Here is a 16,407-nt window from a genome sequence, read left to right as displayed (position 1 = left end):
AATTACTATGAATTAAAAAAAGAGCAATTTAAAGTATTGATCTTAAAGTATTATTGTCACAGTGTCTGGTCTGTGTTTCCCTGAGTGTCCATTAGTGGTCATCCCTGTTAATTGCACTCAGCAGTCCCCACTTTCATAGTTTTCACCTGTCCATATAAAAGCCTGTTTTTCGATTTGATTTTTGGATCCCCCATTTAACACTGAAAACTGGATCTCTTTTGTGTGTGCATTCATAACAGAAGGATTCCATCATGCCCAGATCCAGCAGTTCGTATCCATTCCCCAGCCAGCATGGAGGGGCGGAGGGGTCCTAAACTTAATCACCCTCTGTCAAGAGGGGAGTGAGGTGGATGGTTTGGTGCAAATATTTTGGACTATGGCAGTAGGACTGGGGTACAATGATGAGGCACTTAAAGACCTTTTTAACGCCTGCCTGGATGCCCCTGTGTCTGAGTGGGAGATGAAGGGGCTGGAGATCCTGTCTTTTGGGGGTTCACCAGGTACCTACACCATCGGTCTCAGTGGGATACCCCGGCCACACCTGTCTCTGCTGTGCCATCGATCCCACTGTGGTGGGCTTCTGTCTCAGCTGCTTGGCTGTGGTGGTCCTCTGTGCCACTTTGGTGGGCTTCTGTCTCAACCTGAAGGCTGTGGTGGTCCTCTGCACCACCCTGGTGGGCGTCAGTCCCATCTGCTCGGCTGTGGAGGGCTCCAGTTCCGCCTGCGCCGTCCCTGTGGGCTCCAGTCCCACCTGCTCCACCCTGTAGGCTCAGCCCTGGGCCCCTGAATGAAGTCAAGCCACAGTTGAACTTCCTGAACGAAGTCAAGCCACAGTCATTATCCTCCACCAGTCCACCTCTCTCCTGGTCTCTTTGTTCTTTGGTTAGTTCTTGTGTTCGGTGGAGCATCTCCTTAGAGGGGTGGTAATGTCACAGTGTCTGGTCTGTGTTTCCCTGGGTGTCCACTAGTGGTCTCACTTCCCCATAGTCAACCCACTACAGGCACTACATTTCCCACAAGCCTTTGTCCCATTCATCACTGTTAATTGCACTCAGGTGTCCCCACTTTCATCGTTTTCACCTGTCCATATAAAACACTCTGTCTCTGTTTCATGGAGTCCATGTTTCATGTCACCTGGCTTTCTCGTGTTCCCTAAAGGCGGGCGTACACGGTGCGAATTCGGATGGTTGGAAGATCGTATATCCACGCACACGGCATGAGTGAGTTTAGCTGAAAATCGTACGGACGAGATGATATACCACACGATTTTACAACCTGCGAATTCCAGAAGCAATCGCACAAAGTTGATAGACTCGTTCGACTTGAATAATATAACTGCTCTCCCTCTCTCATAACTGCAAATAAAATATTGATATGAGCCGTGACTGTTTCCTACACGTACAGGTTATTTTTCAGCAATAGGAAACCGGGACGTTTGGTTACCCTGTGTGTGTGTTCTTGTATATGGTTTATAAATATCTGAAATGGGTATTAAAATGTAAACATGGTTTGTGAGGACAATTACTGTGCCCTCGTAAACCAAGAGAGGGAGAGAAAGAGAGAGAGAGAACTAAAAAGGCATTGGAATACGTTGCTAGAAACATCATACAGCGCTCGCTGTTCCTGACAGACTTCAGCTGCCATCTTCGTCTTTCTTCTTCTGTGGTTTTCCTAGTTCGTGATTGGTCAACTTCAGATAAATCAACAAATCGGCTCGTTCAACCGCACAAATGGCACGAATTCAAACCGATAGCTCACGAACTTTTTAGACCTGTTTAAAAATGATCGGGAGGTCGGGAAGTGCTCGTAAGCCACTCTGCTCGGCTCGTAATTCATCGCAAATGATACGAGCCGCGACCATACGAGAATACGCGATTTCCACACGATTGAAAAAAATCGCATGCAAACTCGTACGACAGCAAAAATCGCACCGTGTACGCCCGCCTTAAGGTTTTTAATGTTTCTTGTTTTTGGACTGCTTTTGTTGTTATTGACCTCTAGCCTGTTTTTGGAATTTATTTTTGGATTCCACATTAAACAGAGACAGACCGGTTTATATGGACAGGTGAAAACAATGAAAGTGGGGACCGCTGAGTGCAATTAACAGGGATGAATGGGACAAAGGCTTGTGGGGAATGTAGTGCCTGCAGTAGGGTGTCTATGGGGAAGTGAGACCACTAGTGGACACCCAGGGAAACACAGACCAGACACTGTGACAATTATGATATTTATTTTAATTTCTCTTCATTTTTTAATCTAGAGTGAAGATGTATGAAGTAACTATTTTTTTTTTACATTCTAAAATGCATGATTTTTCACGTCATTTCATCTGACATTTTATCTGATGTCTGACAATATCGGTTCATTTGTCATGTGAATTATGAAATGGATGTCATTTAGTAGATGTTTACTGATACATTTACCTAGCCTTTCAAATGTACAAATGTTTCTCTCTCTCTCTCACACACAAACTCTGTTGTTGTATCATGGTGATGCCCACTGCTTTTAGACTGACCTCATGACATTTTTCATTTCCTATATCTAAACCTAAACCTCGAGTAGCTTATTTTTATAGTTTCATTAAGACATCATTTGTGTTTATTACACGGTTTCCTCACGATGATCGGCTGGTCATATGCAGTTGATTTTAGTTCTTGCTTCTGTTGAGGGGACATTTGGTTGCCACAATATAAGCAATCCTTACACCAACTCTTCCAGAAATACATGAGGAAATGATCTGAGTTGCATCGACAGCTCAGCAGTGCTCTGCGGTATGAGAACCTTGTGAAAGACAAACAGTGACGTCACGTAAGAGGAAGTTGTTTGTTGCACAGTAGTGGAGAAACACACCTGCTGCGTCTGCATACACGAGCTAGGCTGTAGAGATAAAGGTAAGCTAAAAGAGCTAGGACAGGTAAACTGAAAGTTAGGAATGGCTCAGGTGTGTTTCACTGCTTCCCTTGTCGGGTTTATGTGCTGTTTGTCGGTTTTAAACGCGTGTAAGTGGGACCCGGACACGGAGCTCGAGCAGGGGCTGGATGTCAGCTCGTTTGATAACGGTGCGTCTCACCTGGCTCACCTGCCGGAGATCACGGACGCTGAGCGGTGTCAGAGAGCCTGCTGTGAGAGAGACGACTGCCAGCTCGCTGTGATCGGGACTCCGGCGGACGACGGCAGGCCAGAGTGCATCCTGGTCAGCTGTATAAAAGACGGCAAAGACGTGTGTGTTTTGACCCAGAGTACACAGTTTAAGGTGCATCGCAAGATCCCGGATAGCGCTGACCCAGAGCCCCAAAACAAGGCCGAAGTTCGCTCTAAACGCGGCACAGGTAACGTTAGACATTCTGTAAAAAAAATTATAGCCTACTAAACCAAACAACAAAATGTACTGGAAACCGGAAAATGACCATATATAAAATGTAAAAATGAGTCCACATTTAGGGAGATTTCGTGGAACATTTATGTAATAAATATTAGTTAAAAAAATTCAAAGACAAAGTAATGAATACTTGTGAGTCATGAATGTATTTTAAAACATATTTAACAAAGATTTTAAGATATTTTACACTTGACCTAAAAAAAAAGTACATTGTCATACAACAGGCAAAACTATTTTATAACAATAATAAAAATATTGACTCATAAACAGTTGGTTTTATAGCTTTCTTCTCACATTACTATACATTTGTGTTAGTTGCATCACACAGACTTTAAAAAAATCAAATATGAAAAATAATATTTTTAAGCCACATAGCTCTTTTTAAAGGCATAACAATAAGTAAATACACCAAACCACAAATGCAGATTTAATCTCTCTCTATATATATTTAATCTGCATTTTTAGTTTGTATCTGTAGTATATAATCCTTTTTTTCTCAATTTGACAAGTTTTTCATGAAGGCTTATGCACTCAACTAACAGTGTACATTTAAAATTATTTGTAACAACATGCCTGATTAACCAAAAAAATAAACAAATAAAAATACTACTTGTAGTAATAACAATAATAATAAATATAAATAATATAATATAAAAATAAGTAACTACAAATAAGTAATGTTTTTATATTATTAGTTCATGTCGTAACTTGTTTGTCCACGTCACGTGTATGTGAATAACAATAAAAGGGAAGTTCAGCATTTCATGGAATATACATGAGGTTGATGCGTAACATTATAATGTTTGTTCACTGAGAAACTGTTAATAATTATCAGTGATCTTAAATGGTTTGAAATAATAAATGTAACGTCAAAGAAAAAGGAAAATTGCTGTAGTTAAACCCTACCCTGTTTCCAGGTAGTGGTGCAGTATTGTCCTTTGCCCTGAGCAACCTGTAGTTTTACAAGCCAGTACTGTAAACAAAAGGCTTAAACTGGAGAAGGGAAGGTAAAGTCCCATAATCCCATTCCTTGAATCACATCATAATCTGTAACAACGATAGGTCTGAGGTCTGCAGTAATATCATGAGCAAATGCATTGGCAATTTGACTGCCATATTAAGGACAGTCAGCACATGTACGCTATATTCCTCTTCTTCTGTCTTATCAGATCACTGCCATCTCCCAAGTGTGGTGGGAATTTGCCGCGCTGCCTTCCCACGATTTTATTATGATGTCACGGATCAGACCTGCAAGCGGTTCATCTATGGCGGCTGTGGAGGCAACGATAACAACTTTAACTCCCAGGAGGAATGTGAGGCTTCCTGTAGTGGGGTGACAGGTAAATAAAAAACAAGATTTGAGCGAGTGTTAACATTTTCAGTTTTATTCAAACATATATTATATAATAGGTTAATTGACCCTAATCCCAAATGAAATTTTGAGGCATATACTTTGAGATATTGACCTGCTGAACTGCTTTTATAGCAATAGTTCAAAAGTTTGGAGTTGGTAAGGTTTATTTAACGATTGTGAGGTTTCCTACGTTCACCAAGGCTGCATTTATTTGATAAAAAATACAAGATTGTGAAATGTTATTGCAATGTAAAATAGTTGTTTTATTTAAATGCAGTGACAAAAACAGAGCATTAGATGACAGGCAAAAGGAATCTTCTGTAATGTGTGGTTTTAAGTTGAGTCATTTTATTAGATTTGGTGCAGCACACAGCTGATGAGTGATATGACTCAAAGGATCGTCATCCTTTATTTCATGACTGGATTTGAATGACTGCATTTCTGGATTACTATATTTATGCTCCACATGGTGTGTCAGCAGCCTAGTTGGGATAAAGTATGCAAGAAATGTGGCAAAATAAATGCAAATCAATAAACATCCTGGATTTGAGAGGCCAGCTGCTGTTTGCATCTTAGTTGATGTTTCCATTGGTTTACACTGTGCCCCCAGAGGAAATGCAGATAAATTTAGTGCGCTTAAAGAAAAACATTGTGTTTTATTGAGGATTTTGGGTTTAAATCTCAAATCATATACACACTGGTATGTGAGGCCCATTGCAATCACCATAAACATCACTTGGAAAGGTTTTTAGAGCATATCAGTCTATGATCTGACATGTCTGTGGTGATGAAAACAGCGGTTAGAGAAAGAGACCAAAATATGAGCTTTGGAAAACCATACGACTTTTATTACAGCCTTTTCCAGTGAAAGTGGGCACAAATCCAGTACCCAGATTGTAGTTTGCGGTTGGCCGTGTGCTCCGAATGGTCAGCGTGTTGGTTCACATCCTGCTATATTTGAATGAAGTCGAGTTGATTTCCACTTCGAGTTCGTAGTAGAGTTCAGCCTGGTAACTTCACATGCGGCCTGTTTTATTACATTACTCTCAGCAAATTCTCAAAGCTAAGCGTGTAGTTGATTTAATTGCATGGGCTGGAATCAAAACTACTTCAAGTCAAAGTCCATTAAGTCTTCTTTTCTACAGTTTGGACAACTTCAGTGAGTTTCAGTGGGTTTATGCTGAATGTCCTAACAAATTGGTTTCAGCTTACTCTGGGTTGTTGAATAACCGGTTTGGTGACCTCTTTACTGATGGATTACCTGTCCTCAACAAAGGCATGACAAACATATTAGCGGTCACTGTTTTTCTTTTACCTCTTTCCTCAAGCATTGCATTTAAACGTGATGGATTTGGACTGAGAAGGAAAGAGGAAAGGAATTAATAGTTTTCGTTAAGGGTTCATTGTGCTTTGTGCCTGCTGTATCCGAATGACCCTTCGTGATCTGTGGAATTACCAGTTTTATGAGACGAGATGATGTTCAAATGGAAAAAGATGCCATCTGCTTCCAATAGAGACACTTAGGCAAGATCCTATCATTGTCATCGGGAATTATAAGAAGGATTTAATTTATTTTGTGTGTGTGGGGTGGGGGGCGGGTGGCGGAGGTTGTTACAAATTGTGCAATGTTCCTTAATGTTCTTTTTCCTTAGAAAACATGGAAAAGTTTAGTTTAGTTTGGTATTTACTTTCGGAATTACTGACCCCAGATTTTTAATTGGAGTGTATTTTAATCACACACACACACACACACACACACACACACACACACACACACACACACACACACACACATATATTATACATTAATACTTTTATTGCATTTTAGCTGATCAAAATTGATTGACTTCTGAGCTTTCTATTCTTCCAAAAAATCCTGAAAAAATTTATTGTCAATTCCACATACACATTGATAACTAAAAAAATTTCTTAGGCACTAAATTATAATATTAAAATGATTTAACAGGATCACGTGACACCAAAAACTGGATTACTGACTGCTGAAAATGTAATAAAATAAAATATATTGTCAATGTTACTGTTTGTGCTCTATTTTTTATCAAATAAATGTAGGCTTGGTTTTAAACCATTTAAGAACAAACACAGATACTGTTGTGTGACTTGATTTCCTGATTGCTGTAAATCGGTATGAAATTATAACTCCATGTGTTTGCATCACAGCTGTTCCCAGCAAAAACAAGGACCCTGACGTTCCCAATTCTTCTAAGAGCTCTGAAGGTAAAATTCTAAGAATCTGTGTCAGATTTTATATTAGCTCTTATGAATTTCTGTATTTCAAACATCGCCAATAAATGGAATAGTGAAGGTTTATACAATATAACCAAACGTTCATTATCATGTAACTTAACACAGAAACCTGTGCTGTGCCGTCCGACTCTGGCCCATGCCGTGCAGCCTTCCCGATGTTTTACTTTGATTCCAGCACTCAGTCTTGTAAGAGCTTCATCTACGGAGGCTGCAAGGGAAACCTAAACCGCTACAACACTGAGGAAGAGTGCATGGCAGCTTGCTCCGGGAAAAACAGTAAGAGGACAACAGGAATACTCCTTGCGGTTTTCCTGGTAGCTTATGTTTCTTTCTCTATAGGCCGCTTTGATGGACATGAAATAAATGTATCATGTTTTGCACAAAAATATTAAGCAGCTCAACTGTTTTCAACGCCGATAATACTAAGAAATGTTTCTTGAGAAGCTGATTTCTGAAAGATCATGTGACCGTGTTAGTGGATTTTTTATCAAATAAATGCTGTCTTGCTGAGACTTCTTTCAAAACCATTTATTATATATATTTTTATTACTAAATTTAACATGCCTTGTGTCTCTCACTCGCAGCCTTCTTCCTAGTGGCCACCCTGGCCATCATATTTGCCCTACTTCTGGTAGGTTTGATCCTGATCGCAGTGCGCAGAAACTATCACAGGAGTCTCTTCATATTTGATAAGGAGGAGTTACTGCCTGCAGAGGAGCAGGTGTCCTATGAGAAGCTGCCCGAGGAAGACACAAGCTAAAGCCAGAGGCCTTTCAGTGTCTGGTACGAAGATCCATCTCATGACACTCCAATGTTCAGCTTTAATAAGACTACTAGCTCCAAGTTAAGAATAAAGCTTGTTTCATTATTGTTTAAATGAGATATTCTACACCATTTTTTTAACTGTAAAAGTGGGATATGTTGCACCAAGATTTGTTGAGTTGGTTGAAATACTTATATTACCGTGGTATCCCCAATATTGTTTTTTTAACTTATGTATATGTATACATTTATAAATGAGAATAAATGATTGAGTTGATTTTTAAAGGCTTATAATTTAACCCTCATGGGACATTTTTAGTGAGAAGTCATTAAATCATTGCCACAGTCCATAGCCTTGTTGTTTGGTTGTAAGCATATACAAAATGCAGTAGATATGAGAAAATAAGAATGCATACATGAGAAAATACAGTATACCATAACAGAATATTTTTTTAATATATATATGAACATGTATTATTCTGTATTGGCAACTGAAGACTTTTGATGACTCTTTGCCCACTAATGAATGTTCTGTTTCTGTGACCTATAACTGTTTAATTCATATCAGCCTGTACTTAATTTTTTTTTAAAGCATTGTTATTTTTAAAATCTACAAAAATAAAGGAAATTTAGGTTTCTTTTTCCAAGTACTTATTTGTTGATATGCAAGCATGTCAAAAAGCAATCGGGGACAGACCGGTCACACAGGGAAGTTGTCATTAAATTTATTTAAATCCAACACTGCCTGTTGGTTTCAAACAACGTCTTTGCCAGAAATTAGGATCATTTTGGGCTTTACCCTTCAAGCTTCAAGTCATTATCGCTCTTGGGTAAATAAATGAACACATTTAAACCATTAAAGCAAGAGTTAACCATATAATGAAGGTCGATTATATCCGGAAGGTCATGGCCGAGGGATTTTTCGTGAATGGCAGGGGCAGGTTGTCATGTGTGTTATATGTTGTAACCTTTTCATCTGTTTCCTGATTTTTTTTTTTTTTTTTTACTGGTTAAATAATGCTTAAAATATTAAATGAATATTTTCTGAAGTAATGGCTGCTGAAAAATTGGCTTTGCTAAAACAATAACATTTTAAAATGTATTAAAATGGAAATTAGTCATTTAAAATGATATTTCTCATAGATTTCCTCGCCAATAGCTCTGAATGTTAATTACATTTAAAACCTTTAAAATCTGTTCCTAATCAGAAATGGACTTTCAATAATGATTACGTAGATATTTTAGGTACATAAACATTTGTTAGAGCAAAAAAAATAAATAAAAAAAAAATAGCCTCTGGTTGTCATTGTCACGAAGTAGCCACTAGGGGGCGATGGTGGATTTAATGTTGGCACACGTTTTTAGGAACACAAGGAAATGCAAAGTCAGTTCTCTATTATTTTGGTCTTGTTTTAATTAATATCACATGTACCACACTCCAATCCTGAAAGTGTGTTTTAGATTCTCAAGTCAGTCTTTTATTCTCGATGAAAACTGTAAATAAAGAGTCACAGACATGAACACTTGTGAGAAAAGGAATAAACCCCCTTAGTATCTAATAAAACAAAATCTGTTTTTAAAAATCGAAGAATGTGATTAAATTACCGTTCTATCATGTTTCTAAAGAGTTGTTGCTGTATGGGGTAGGCCTATGGGCACCGTGAACCCCATTTATAATTTGTTAAGAGCAAGTCTCACACACTGAGCAGCATTTGGAATGTAGGTTCTGTCTTTGTCTCAGGAAGCGTAGAGCTCTGAAATTAGGTCATAAAGACCGAGCGATTAGCTCATTTCCCAGTCATGTAAAATCACCCCCTCCACTCACACAGAACAGGCAAAAAAGGAAGGCAGGAGAGCATTACAAAAAGTTTGGCTAACATGGCCAGCTTACTACAAAGTCATTGTGTCAAGCATTACAAGTTTACCAGGAACAAACTGACTAGGCTAGGATCAATGCACACTGAAAAAATAACTAAAAAGGTCTTCATGAAGGTGTTTTAGAAAACCTGAGAAAGTGGAAGGAATGAGGGGGGTCATGGCTCACACTTATATCATGAAAGTGCAGTGTGGGAAACGCAGCATGTTTACAGAGCCCCATCCGTCTACTGTGGGGCTCCAGGATGTTGTATGGGCCCTTTGTGTTTGAGTGTGTATCTGAGCCTTGGCCTATGTAACCCCTGCATGTTGTCAGTGCCCGTGGTCATCTGGTTTCCATCCCGTGTAAGTGAAATTGTGCTTATTTAGTGTGACACCCCTCCACTCCCTTCTCACCCATCACACCAGCTGCCCGACTAACTGCAGAGATGCTCGGCATTCCATGAATGTGAGAGCGCTAAGCCTTCAAACACACAACCATCTTGAGTTAAGTTATTGAGAGTTTTGAACAGAAATTTCTAAACAGATTGCAAAATCTTTTGTCTGCATGTAACTGTTAAAAGATGGAGGGTTTTTTTTATCTGATTGTGTAATCAACAGAAGAGCAATGCATCAAGGCATTAAGAAGAACACAAACTTTAAAGCTGCTGGTTTGAAAATATATAATATGCTCCACTTTCCCGTCAAACCAGGAGCTTTAAATTTGTTAAGTGTGTTGTATTGCTATTTTGTTGTTCACAAGTCTTCAAGTGTTAGGAATTCGCAGGTCAAAGTTCACCAAACGTGAACTTTGGAATGCAGTGAAATTCGAATGCCCTTGCATTTCCGTTCTCCCATATTTGCATGTTATTTATTTTCTTAAATTGGATCATGGAACCTCTCTATTGCCATCCATTGCGTGGTTTAAACATAAAATTACATGAAACCTGCTCAGTTTTTTTTCTTTGGCACTGCTTGCTCATCGGCACAGAATATTATGAAAGTTTGAGGCATCATGGCCAACTGACATTAAGAAGAAAGCAGGGCATATATATGAAAAACATGTCAATTGAGCAAGTGTACTGTATCTGCTGCCACTGTAGCAGGACATTCTTTTCTGTTTATGGACTTGACGTACACCTAAAAGTTCCATCAGATCTCACATTAAAACCCCTTTTTCATGGTGGTGGTTTCATATGAATATGAAAATGAAGAGAAAAAGGTGCACTTCTAACCCCGCCTCTAAACATAACTGTGACGGGGGCGTAAGCAGGTACAAAATCAAATTAAAGAGATCATAGGAATTTATACGAAGTAGCATAATCGATGCCGATCTCTGGAAGATCGTCTCCATCAGTCCCAATCAGAAGCGGGACTACTGATGTGATCCATGTCGTCAGGCTGCTGTTGGAGAGGCACAGGGAGAAGAACCAGCCATTACAAATGGCCTTCCTCAACCTTGATTAGGCATTCATTGACACTTGCATGCCCAGGGACCTAATCTGCCATTCCCTCCACTCTCATGGCACCCCCAAAGAGTACATACAGTGCAGCTCCTCTACACCAACACCACCAGCATCATCCAGTACCTCGGCGGCCTGTCCGGATTGCTCCCGATCACCGTCAGCATGCACCAGGGGTCCGTCCTCTCTCCACTCCTGTTCAGCCTTTCTTGGACTCACCAAGATCAAGATACATGAAGCCTGTCTCCGCTGGTATTGCCATTTCATTAGAATTGGCGATCATGCAAAAATGGCGAATCATCTATCACCACCTGGACGATGACCGATTGGTCAGCTGACTTTTTCTGGTGGAGGACATGAGTGCAGTTACGGTACTAATAACTAATCACTAATAACTAATACTAATAACAGTTACGGTACCCAACAGTACTGACATACAATTCTAAAGAGTGACTTGTCAACATTAATCCATTTATTGTATGCAATTAATTCAAAACACTTAACGTGTTATCACTAAATGCAAATTACTGATGCACACAATGTTAGCATAATTAACACCATGCAGCACATCAAGGGTGCACGTACCTGTAACCCTGGTAGGTGGAAATTTAAATAAACGCAAGTTGTGTGATAGACTGCAATGAAGAACTGGACAACCATTGAAGCTTATCAGCTTTGTAGTAACATTTAAGTGCAAAACACACCCCAGTTTCTACTGTCAAACCAACACAATATGAATACTTGGTTAAAAAATACTGCAAAAAAAAGGGTGCAATTACTCACAGTAGATTTGAATATATTGAGAACCATTCTATCTATCTATCTATCTATCTATCTATCTATCTATCTATCTATCTATCTATCTATCTATCTATCTATCTATCTATCTACCTACCTAGATCACCTGTGGTGAGTTAGTTGTTTGAATGTGTTGTTTACCCTAGTAAAACGCATAGGTCCTTTCACCCCTGCATCAGTTCCTCCACTGCAGCCCTCCGCACCTCTGAGGCCTGTCAACACGTCTCTAGTGCCTGACAACAGACGACACTGAAAAACACCAGAATACCAACACAAATCACATCTGACTCAAAACAGAGACAGAGAGAGAATGACAAAGGAGAAAGACACTGAGAAGACATGTCATGGATCTGGAAGGAGAAGAAGAAAGAGTGCAGCGTTAGAGAAAGCCACTGCTGATGATGTCATGGCTTTGGCTCTTTAGAGCGTGGACAGGGCCGGGCCTGAGTGCAGTGCTGGGGGGTGGGGGGCTGTGGATTGGGTCTTGCCAGAAAGGGGGACTGTAATTTGAGTGACCCCCCTCTCAAATTGAAAGCAGTTGTGAATTCTCCCGAGGGTAAAGTTTAACAATCCAGACTCAGCTCATGGTTCCCACGACACAGTCCGACCTCCCTCCTCACTCTGTCCCGATGTCCATTCTTTCTCTCGTTTCTTCCTAAAGTCACTAGTCTCCGTGCCTATAAATGGGAAGACTGGTGGCAGTTTCGAGGAACGGCCTTCACTGAAAAAGGCAATAAGGACTCACAGCATCCACGCTTATTAAAAGAAATCTGGAGATTATAAAATGCCTCTGAAATGGAAAATAGTTGAGGCCGATAATTTAAGAGACAGTTGGTTGGCTAGACCGCACCCGCCTTGTTTTTCTTTCTACTTTCTTTATCATTGTATTGCATTCTTTATCTTTCTTAGGAAGGCAAAAGCTCTTTTGTATTATAGCATCTGGGTCAACAATATAGCACTTATTTATTTCTTTGTCAAGATTTAATCATTTAACCAAATGTACATTAAAAATGCAGCTCTCATGCCATGATATAAATGTTTTTGATTTATGAATTCACGAGTTCACCCTTACATCTAATCTGAAGGCAAATAGTAGGCATATTTTGGCGTGCTGTCCTGGGGGAGGGGTCCGGGCCCGGAGCATAGCCCGAACCCAAATAACTCCCCCTATCCCAATTTGGGATAAATAGATTAGAAGTGAGGAGTTGGGGTGGAGGAGGGTTGCCGAAAAACTGTCGTGGGACAGGAGGTAGGAAGACTGGATATATATACGCGTGCGTGCTATAAGATGATTAGCTAAACGAGATGCACCTGTACCAAATTGGATGATTATCTGATCGTGCTTCTCCCGAACTTTGTTAATAAAACCACATTTAAAATTTATGTTGATGTTTTTCAAGGAACATAAAGTCAAATGTCCTGAAATCATCATCATAATAATAATAATAATTATAAAAGCCTTATTGAGAGAAGGAAATTAGTCAAGTCAAGTGAGATTGTCATTCTGACATATATGGAGACAGCCAATGGAATAAAATGTCGTGCCTCACAGGACTACGGTGCCACATATGTAAACGAACAAATGTGGGGAGTCAGGGACTCTCCTGCCTCCCCTGAGCCCATTGAGTTTTAATAGACACCCTAAAGCATGTGGTGGGTTCAGTGGGGAGTAATAGAGAATAAATGGGGAAAAGTCACATGAGAGATGGCAATGCCTCCATCAAGATATGATTGGATATGACTGGTTATGATTCATGGGATAAATCCCAACTCTTGTATTCGTGTGCACTCTGTGTTTGCGAATAAGTCTGTCTGAATGAACAATATAATGGCGGTAATGGGAAGGCTAATTAAAAAAAGTAAAAGTAAACAACTCACACACTTATGGTGAAATTTAAAGTATGACAAGTATTTATGGTATTTTGATGACTGAGTAACAATAAAAATTGTTACTGCCTTGAGTTATTATTTTGGAAAAAAAAATGTAAAATGCTTAAAAACACTTGATGATTTTCATACTTGGCTTTAATAACTATACTATTGATTACATTGTTAATGTAAAAATATAAAATAGAATTGAACTGAATTTCTATTTTTATTATAAGTAATGTTTATAAATATATAAATCTTTATATATTAGTCGATATCAACGATATTGATTTATATTAATGAAATAAGTCTCTTAAAATTTCAGATACAGCACAGCTGTGCTATGTGCGTCCCGAGTTCGAACCCCAACTCCTGGACCTTTCCCGATCCCACCACCCCTCTCCCACTTTACTTCCTTTAATTACACTGTTCTAAAGGCAAAAACACACAAAATGTAAATCTTTCAAAAAAGTTTACACCACATGATATTTTGAGAGTCATTCAATTTAAACGTTTCTTAAAAATGGCATAAGTGTTTTTCAAAACCATAAGTAATGTGTTTTAAAACTATACTTAATTCGATTTTATGTAAGAAGTGCAGATGTGGAGACCTTCTGATAAGAGAAATTAGAGATCTAATGTCATTTGAGTTTCCCAATCCATCCACCCGCTTATAATGAATGTTGTTGTTTCAGCAAAGTGCCGGCAAGCCTAAATCATCCAATTAATTACATTCTTGATTAACTGAGACAGTAAAGCACACCTGAACCATGCAAGAGAAGAGGATTTATTTGGAAAACACTGGCATATTATCTAATCGATGCCTGAAGATTCACCTTTTGGAAAATGAGGATGTTGTGGTAGGTAAAAATAAGGCATTCAACCATAATTTCTAAAATCTTTTTGGCAGCAAAACTGATTGCTGAATGTAAGCTTTGCCCAAGTAAACACAACCGCACACAGAACTGATGGAAGCCTCTGCACTGTCTCAGATGACACACTGCCAACATAAAACTAACTGTTAGCTAAATGCTTCCAGACCACAGCTGTAAGGTTTTTTTCTCGGTTCTATCTATTGTTACGATCTCAGTCCAGAATACCAGTTAGGTAAAATGTGTGCGGTAGCCTTTATGTTGGCCAAGTATGTGTGTGGCAGACTTTATAAGCAATGAATCGTATTTATGGTTCAATAAGAATTACAGGCTTGTGCCATACAAAAATGAGTAATCTTATGCAGAAGGGAGAGGCTTTGGTTTGATGTCAGACATGAGGAAAGTTGTTTAAGGTCATCAGTTTGAGTCTGAAACCTCACTTTCTCTCTCCTTCCCCTTTCTACATAAGCACCATTGTGTTTGTGCATGATAAAATCAGGAGGAAGGAATGTTTGGGGCTGATTCAAAAATGTAAATAGCATTTTAATTTACAGAGATGTGTTACATGTTGACTTGGAGAAACAAGCTTTGTGCGTCTAGAACATTAATTTGTTGTGTAAGAACATGTTTAAGACTGATAAGCTGTAAAAACCGCTTTGTGTGTGAAATATTTTGACAGCTTCACACGCTGTAGCTCTGAAGGGAGTAAATGGATGCTTTGTTATTTAACGGCACTAATTGCGAGTCGTGGTGCGATTTATTTTCCCGCAGTCCTGTGCGTGCTCACCTTTGTGCTGGGTGGGTTGTTCTGTTTTATTAGACAGGCAGTGTCCACAGCTATTTGGATTCAAGCCCTCGGAGACACCGTCTAGGTCTGTAATATCACAAAAGGAGCATGATGAAGTGTTTTGGTGCGAATCAGTGACACACAGAAGGTCTCTTGGATGCATTTATCATCTGAACATTTTCACTCCACCGTTGAAGAAAAAATTGCACAGCTGCTGATAGTCTGGAACTGGAATGTCTTTGAGGTTAAACCCAATCAGCAACCGTTTCCATGTTTGGTGATTGAGCCTGTCTTGGGAAAGAGGTCATGATTGGTACGACCGGCCCTCCTCGGTCAGTCTTCTGGAAGAACATATCTATTCATTTTAGGTTAGTGTTTGTGACAGTGTTATACTATTTATAAATATTTAGAATTACACTGTAAAAAAATATTTTCGAAATTGTAAATTAAGCAAATATAGATTGCATTATTGATACTGGTTAATGCCCACATGACATGCAGGTTAAATTAATAAATTATTTCTTTTTTTTTTTAGTAAGAGATACATTTTGTTTGATGTTGTTTTCAAATTATTTGTTTTAATTTGAATTTTTTTTATGATTTATTAGCTTTTCATTAAACTACAAACCCCAGTTTTATTAATTTATTTATTGTGAAACCTTGATGTAATGTTTATTTTACTATTTGTATTTTTAAATAAATTAAAATTTTGTCCTATTTTAATCAATGTGATAAATGAGTTAGGTCAAAAGTAATCTAAAAGTAATCAAAAGTTATAAATAGTCTGATTATGTTGCATAAAATTTGTAATTTAATGGATTATATTACTAACTACAATTTTTGTAATGTAATTTGTAATCAGTGACAGGCTACAATTTGTATAGCTCTGGATGTATCTAACTATCTGTATGTATGTATCTATCACAGACTTCACTGAGAAGAAGTGCCATTTGACTTGGCATTTGTTTTTGAGATGACGGATCATAACATGCTCAGAAATG

General features: G+C 38.8%; 1 protein-coding gene across 1 annotated transcript; it reads left to right on the top strand.

Moving 5' to 3' along the window:
- Window positions 1-2,799: 2,799 nt before the first annotated feature.
- On the top strand, window positions 2,800-8,413 carry LOC113115142 (kunitz-type protease inhibitor 2-like). The gene is made up of 5 exons (XM_026282459.1): window positions 2,800-3,329; window positions 4,549-4,719; window positions 6,915-6,971; window positions 7,107-7,277; window positions 7,586-8,413. Exons 1-5 carry the CDS (start codon window positions 2,933-2,935, stop codon window positions 7,759-7,761), a joined length of 972 nt encoding a protein of 323 aa, XP_026138244.1. The 5' UTR covers window positions 2,800-2,932; the 3' UTR covers window positions 7,762-8,413.
- Window positions 8,414-16,407: the final 7,994 nt, after the last annotated feature.

The sequence above is a fragment of the Carassius auratus genome, chromosome 15 (assembly GCF_003368295.1).
Source record: "Carassius auratus strain Wakin chromosome 15, ASM336829v1, whole genome shotgun sequence".
Lineage (NCBI taxonomy): Eukaryota > Metazoa > Chordata > Actinopteri > Cypriniformes > Cyprinidae > Carassius > Carassius auratus.
Note: the sequence above shows the minus strand (reverse complement) of the source record. Positions and strands in the feature narration are given on the sequence as shown.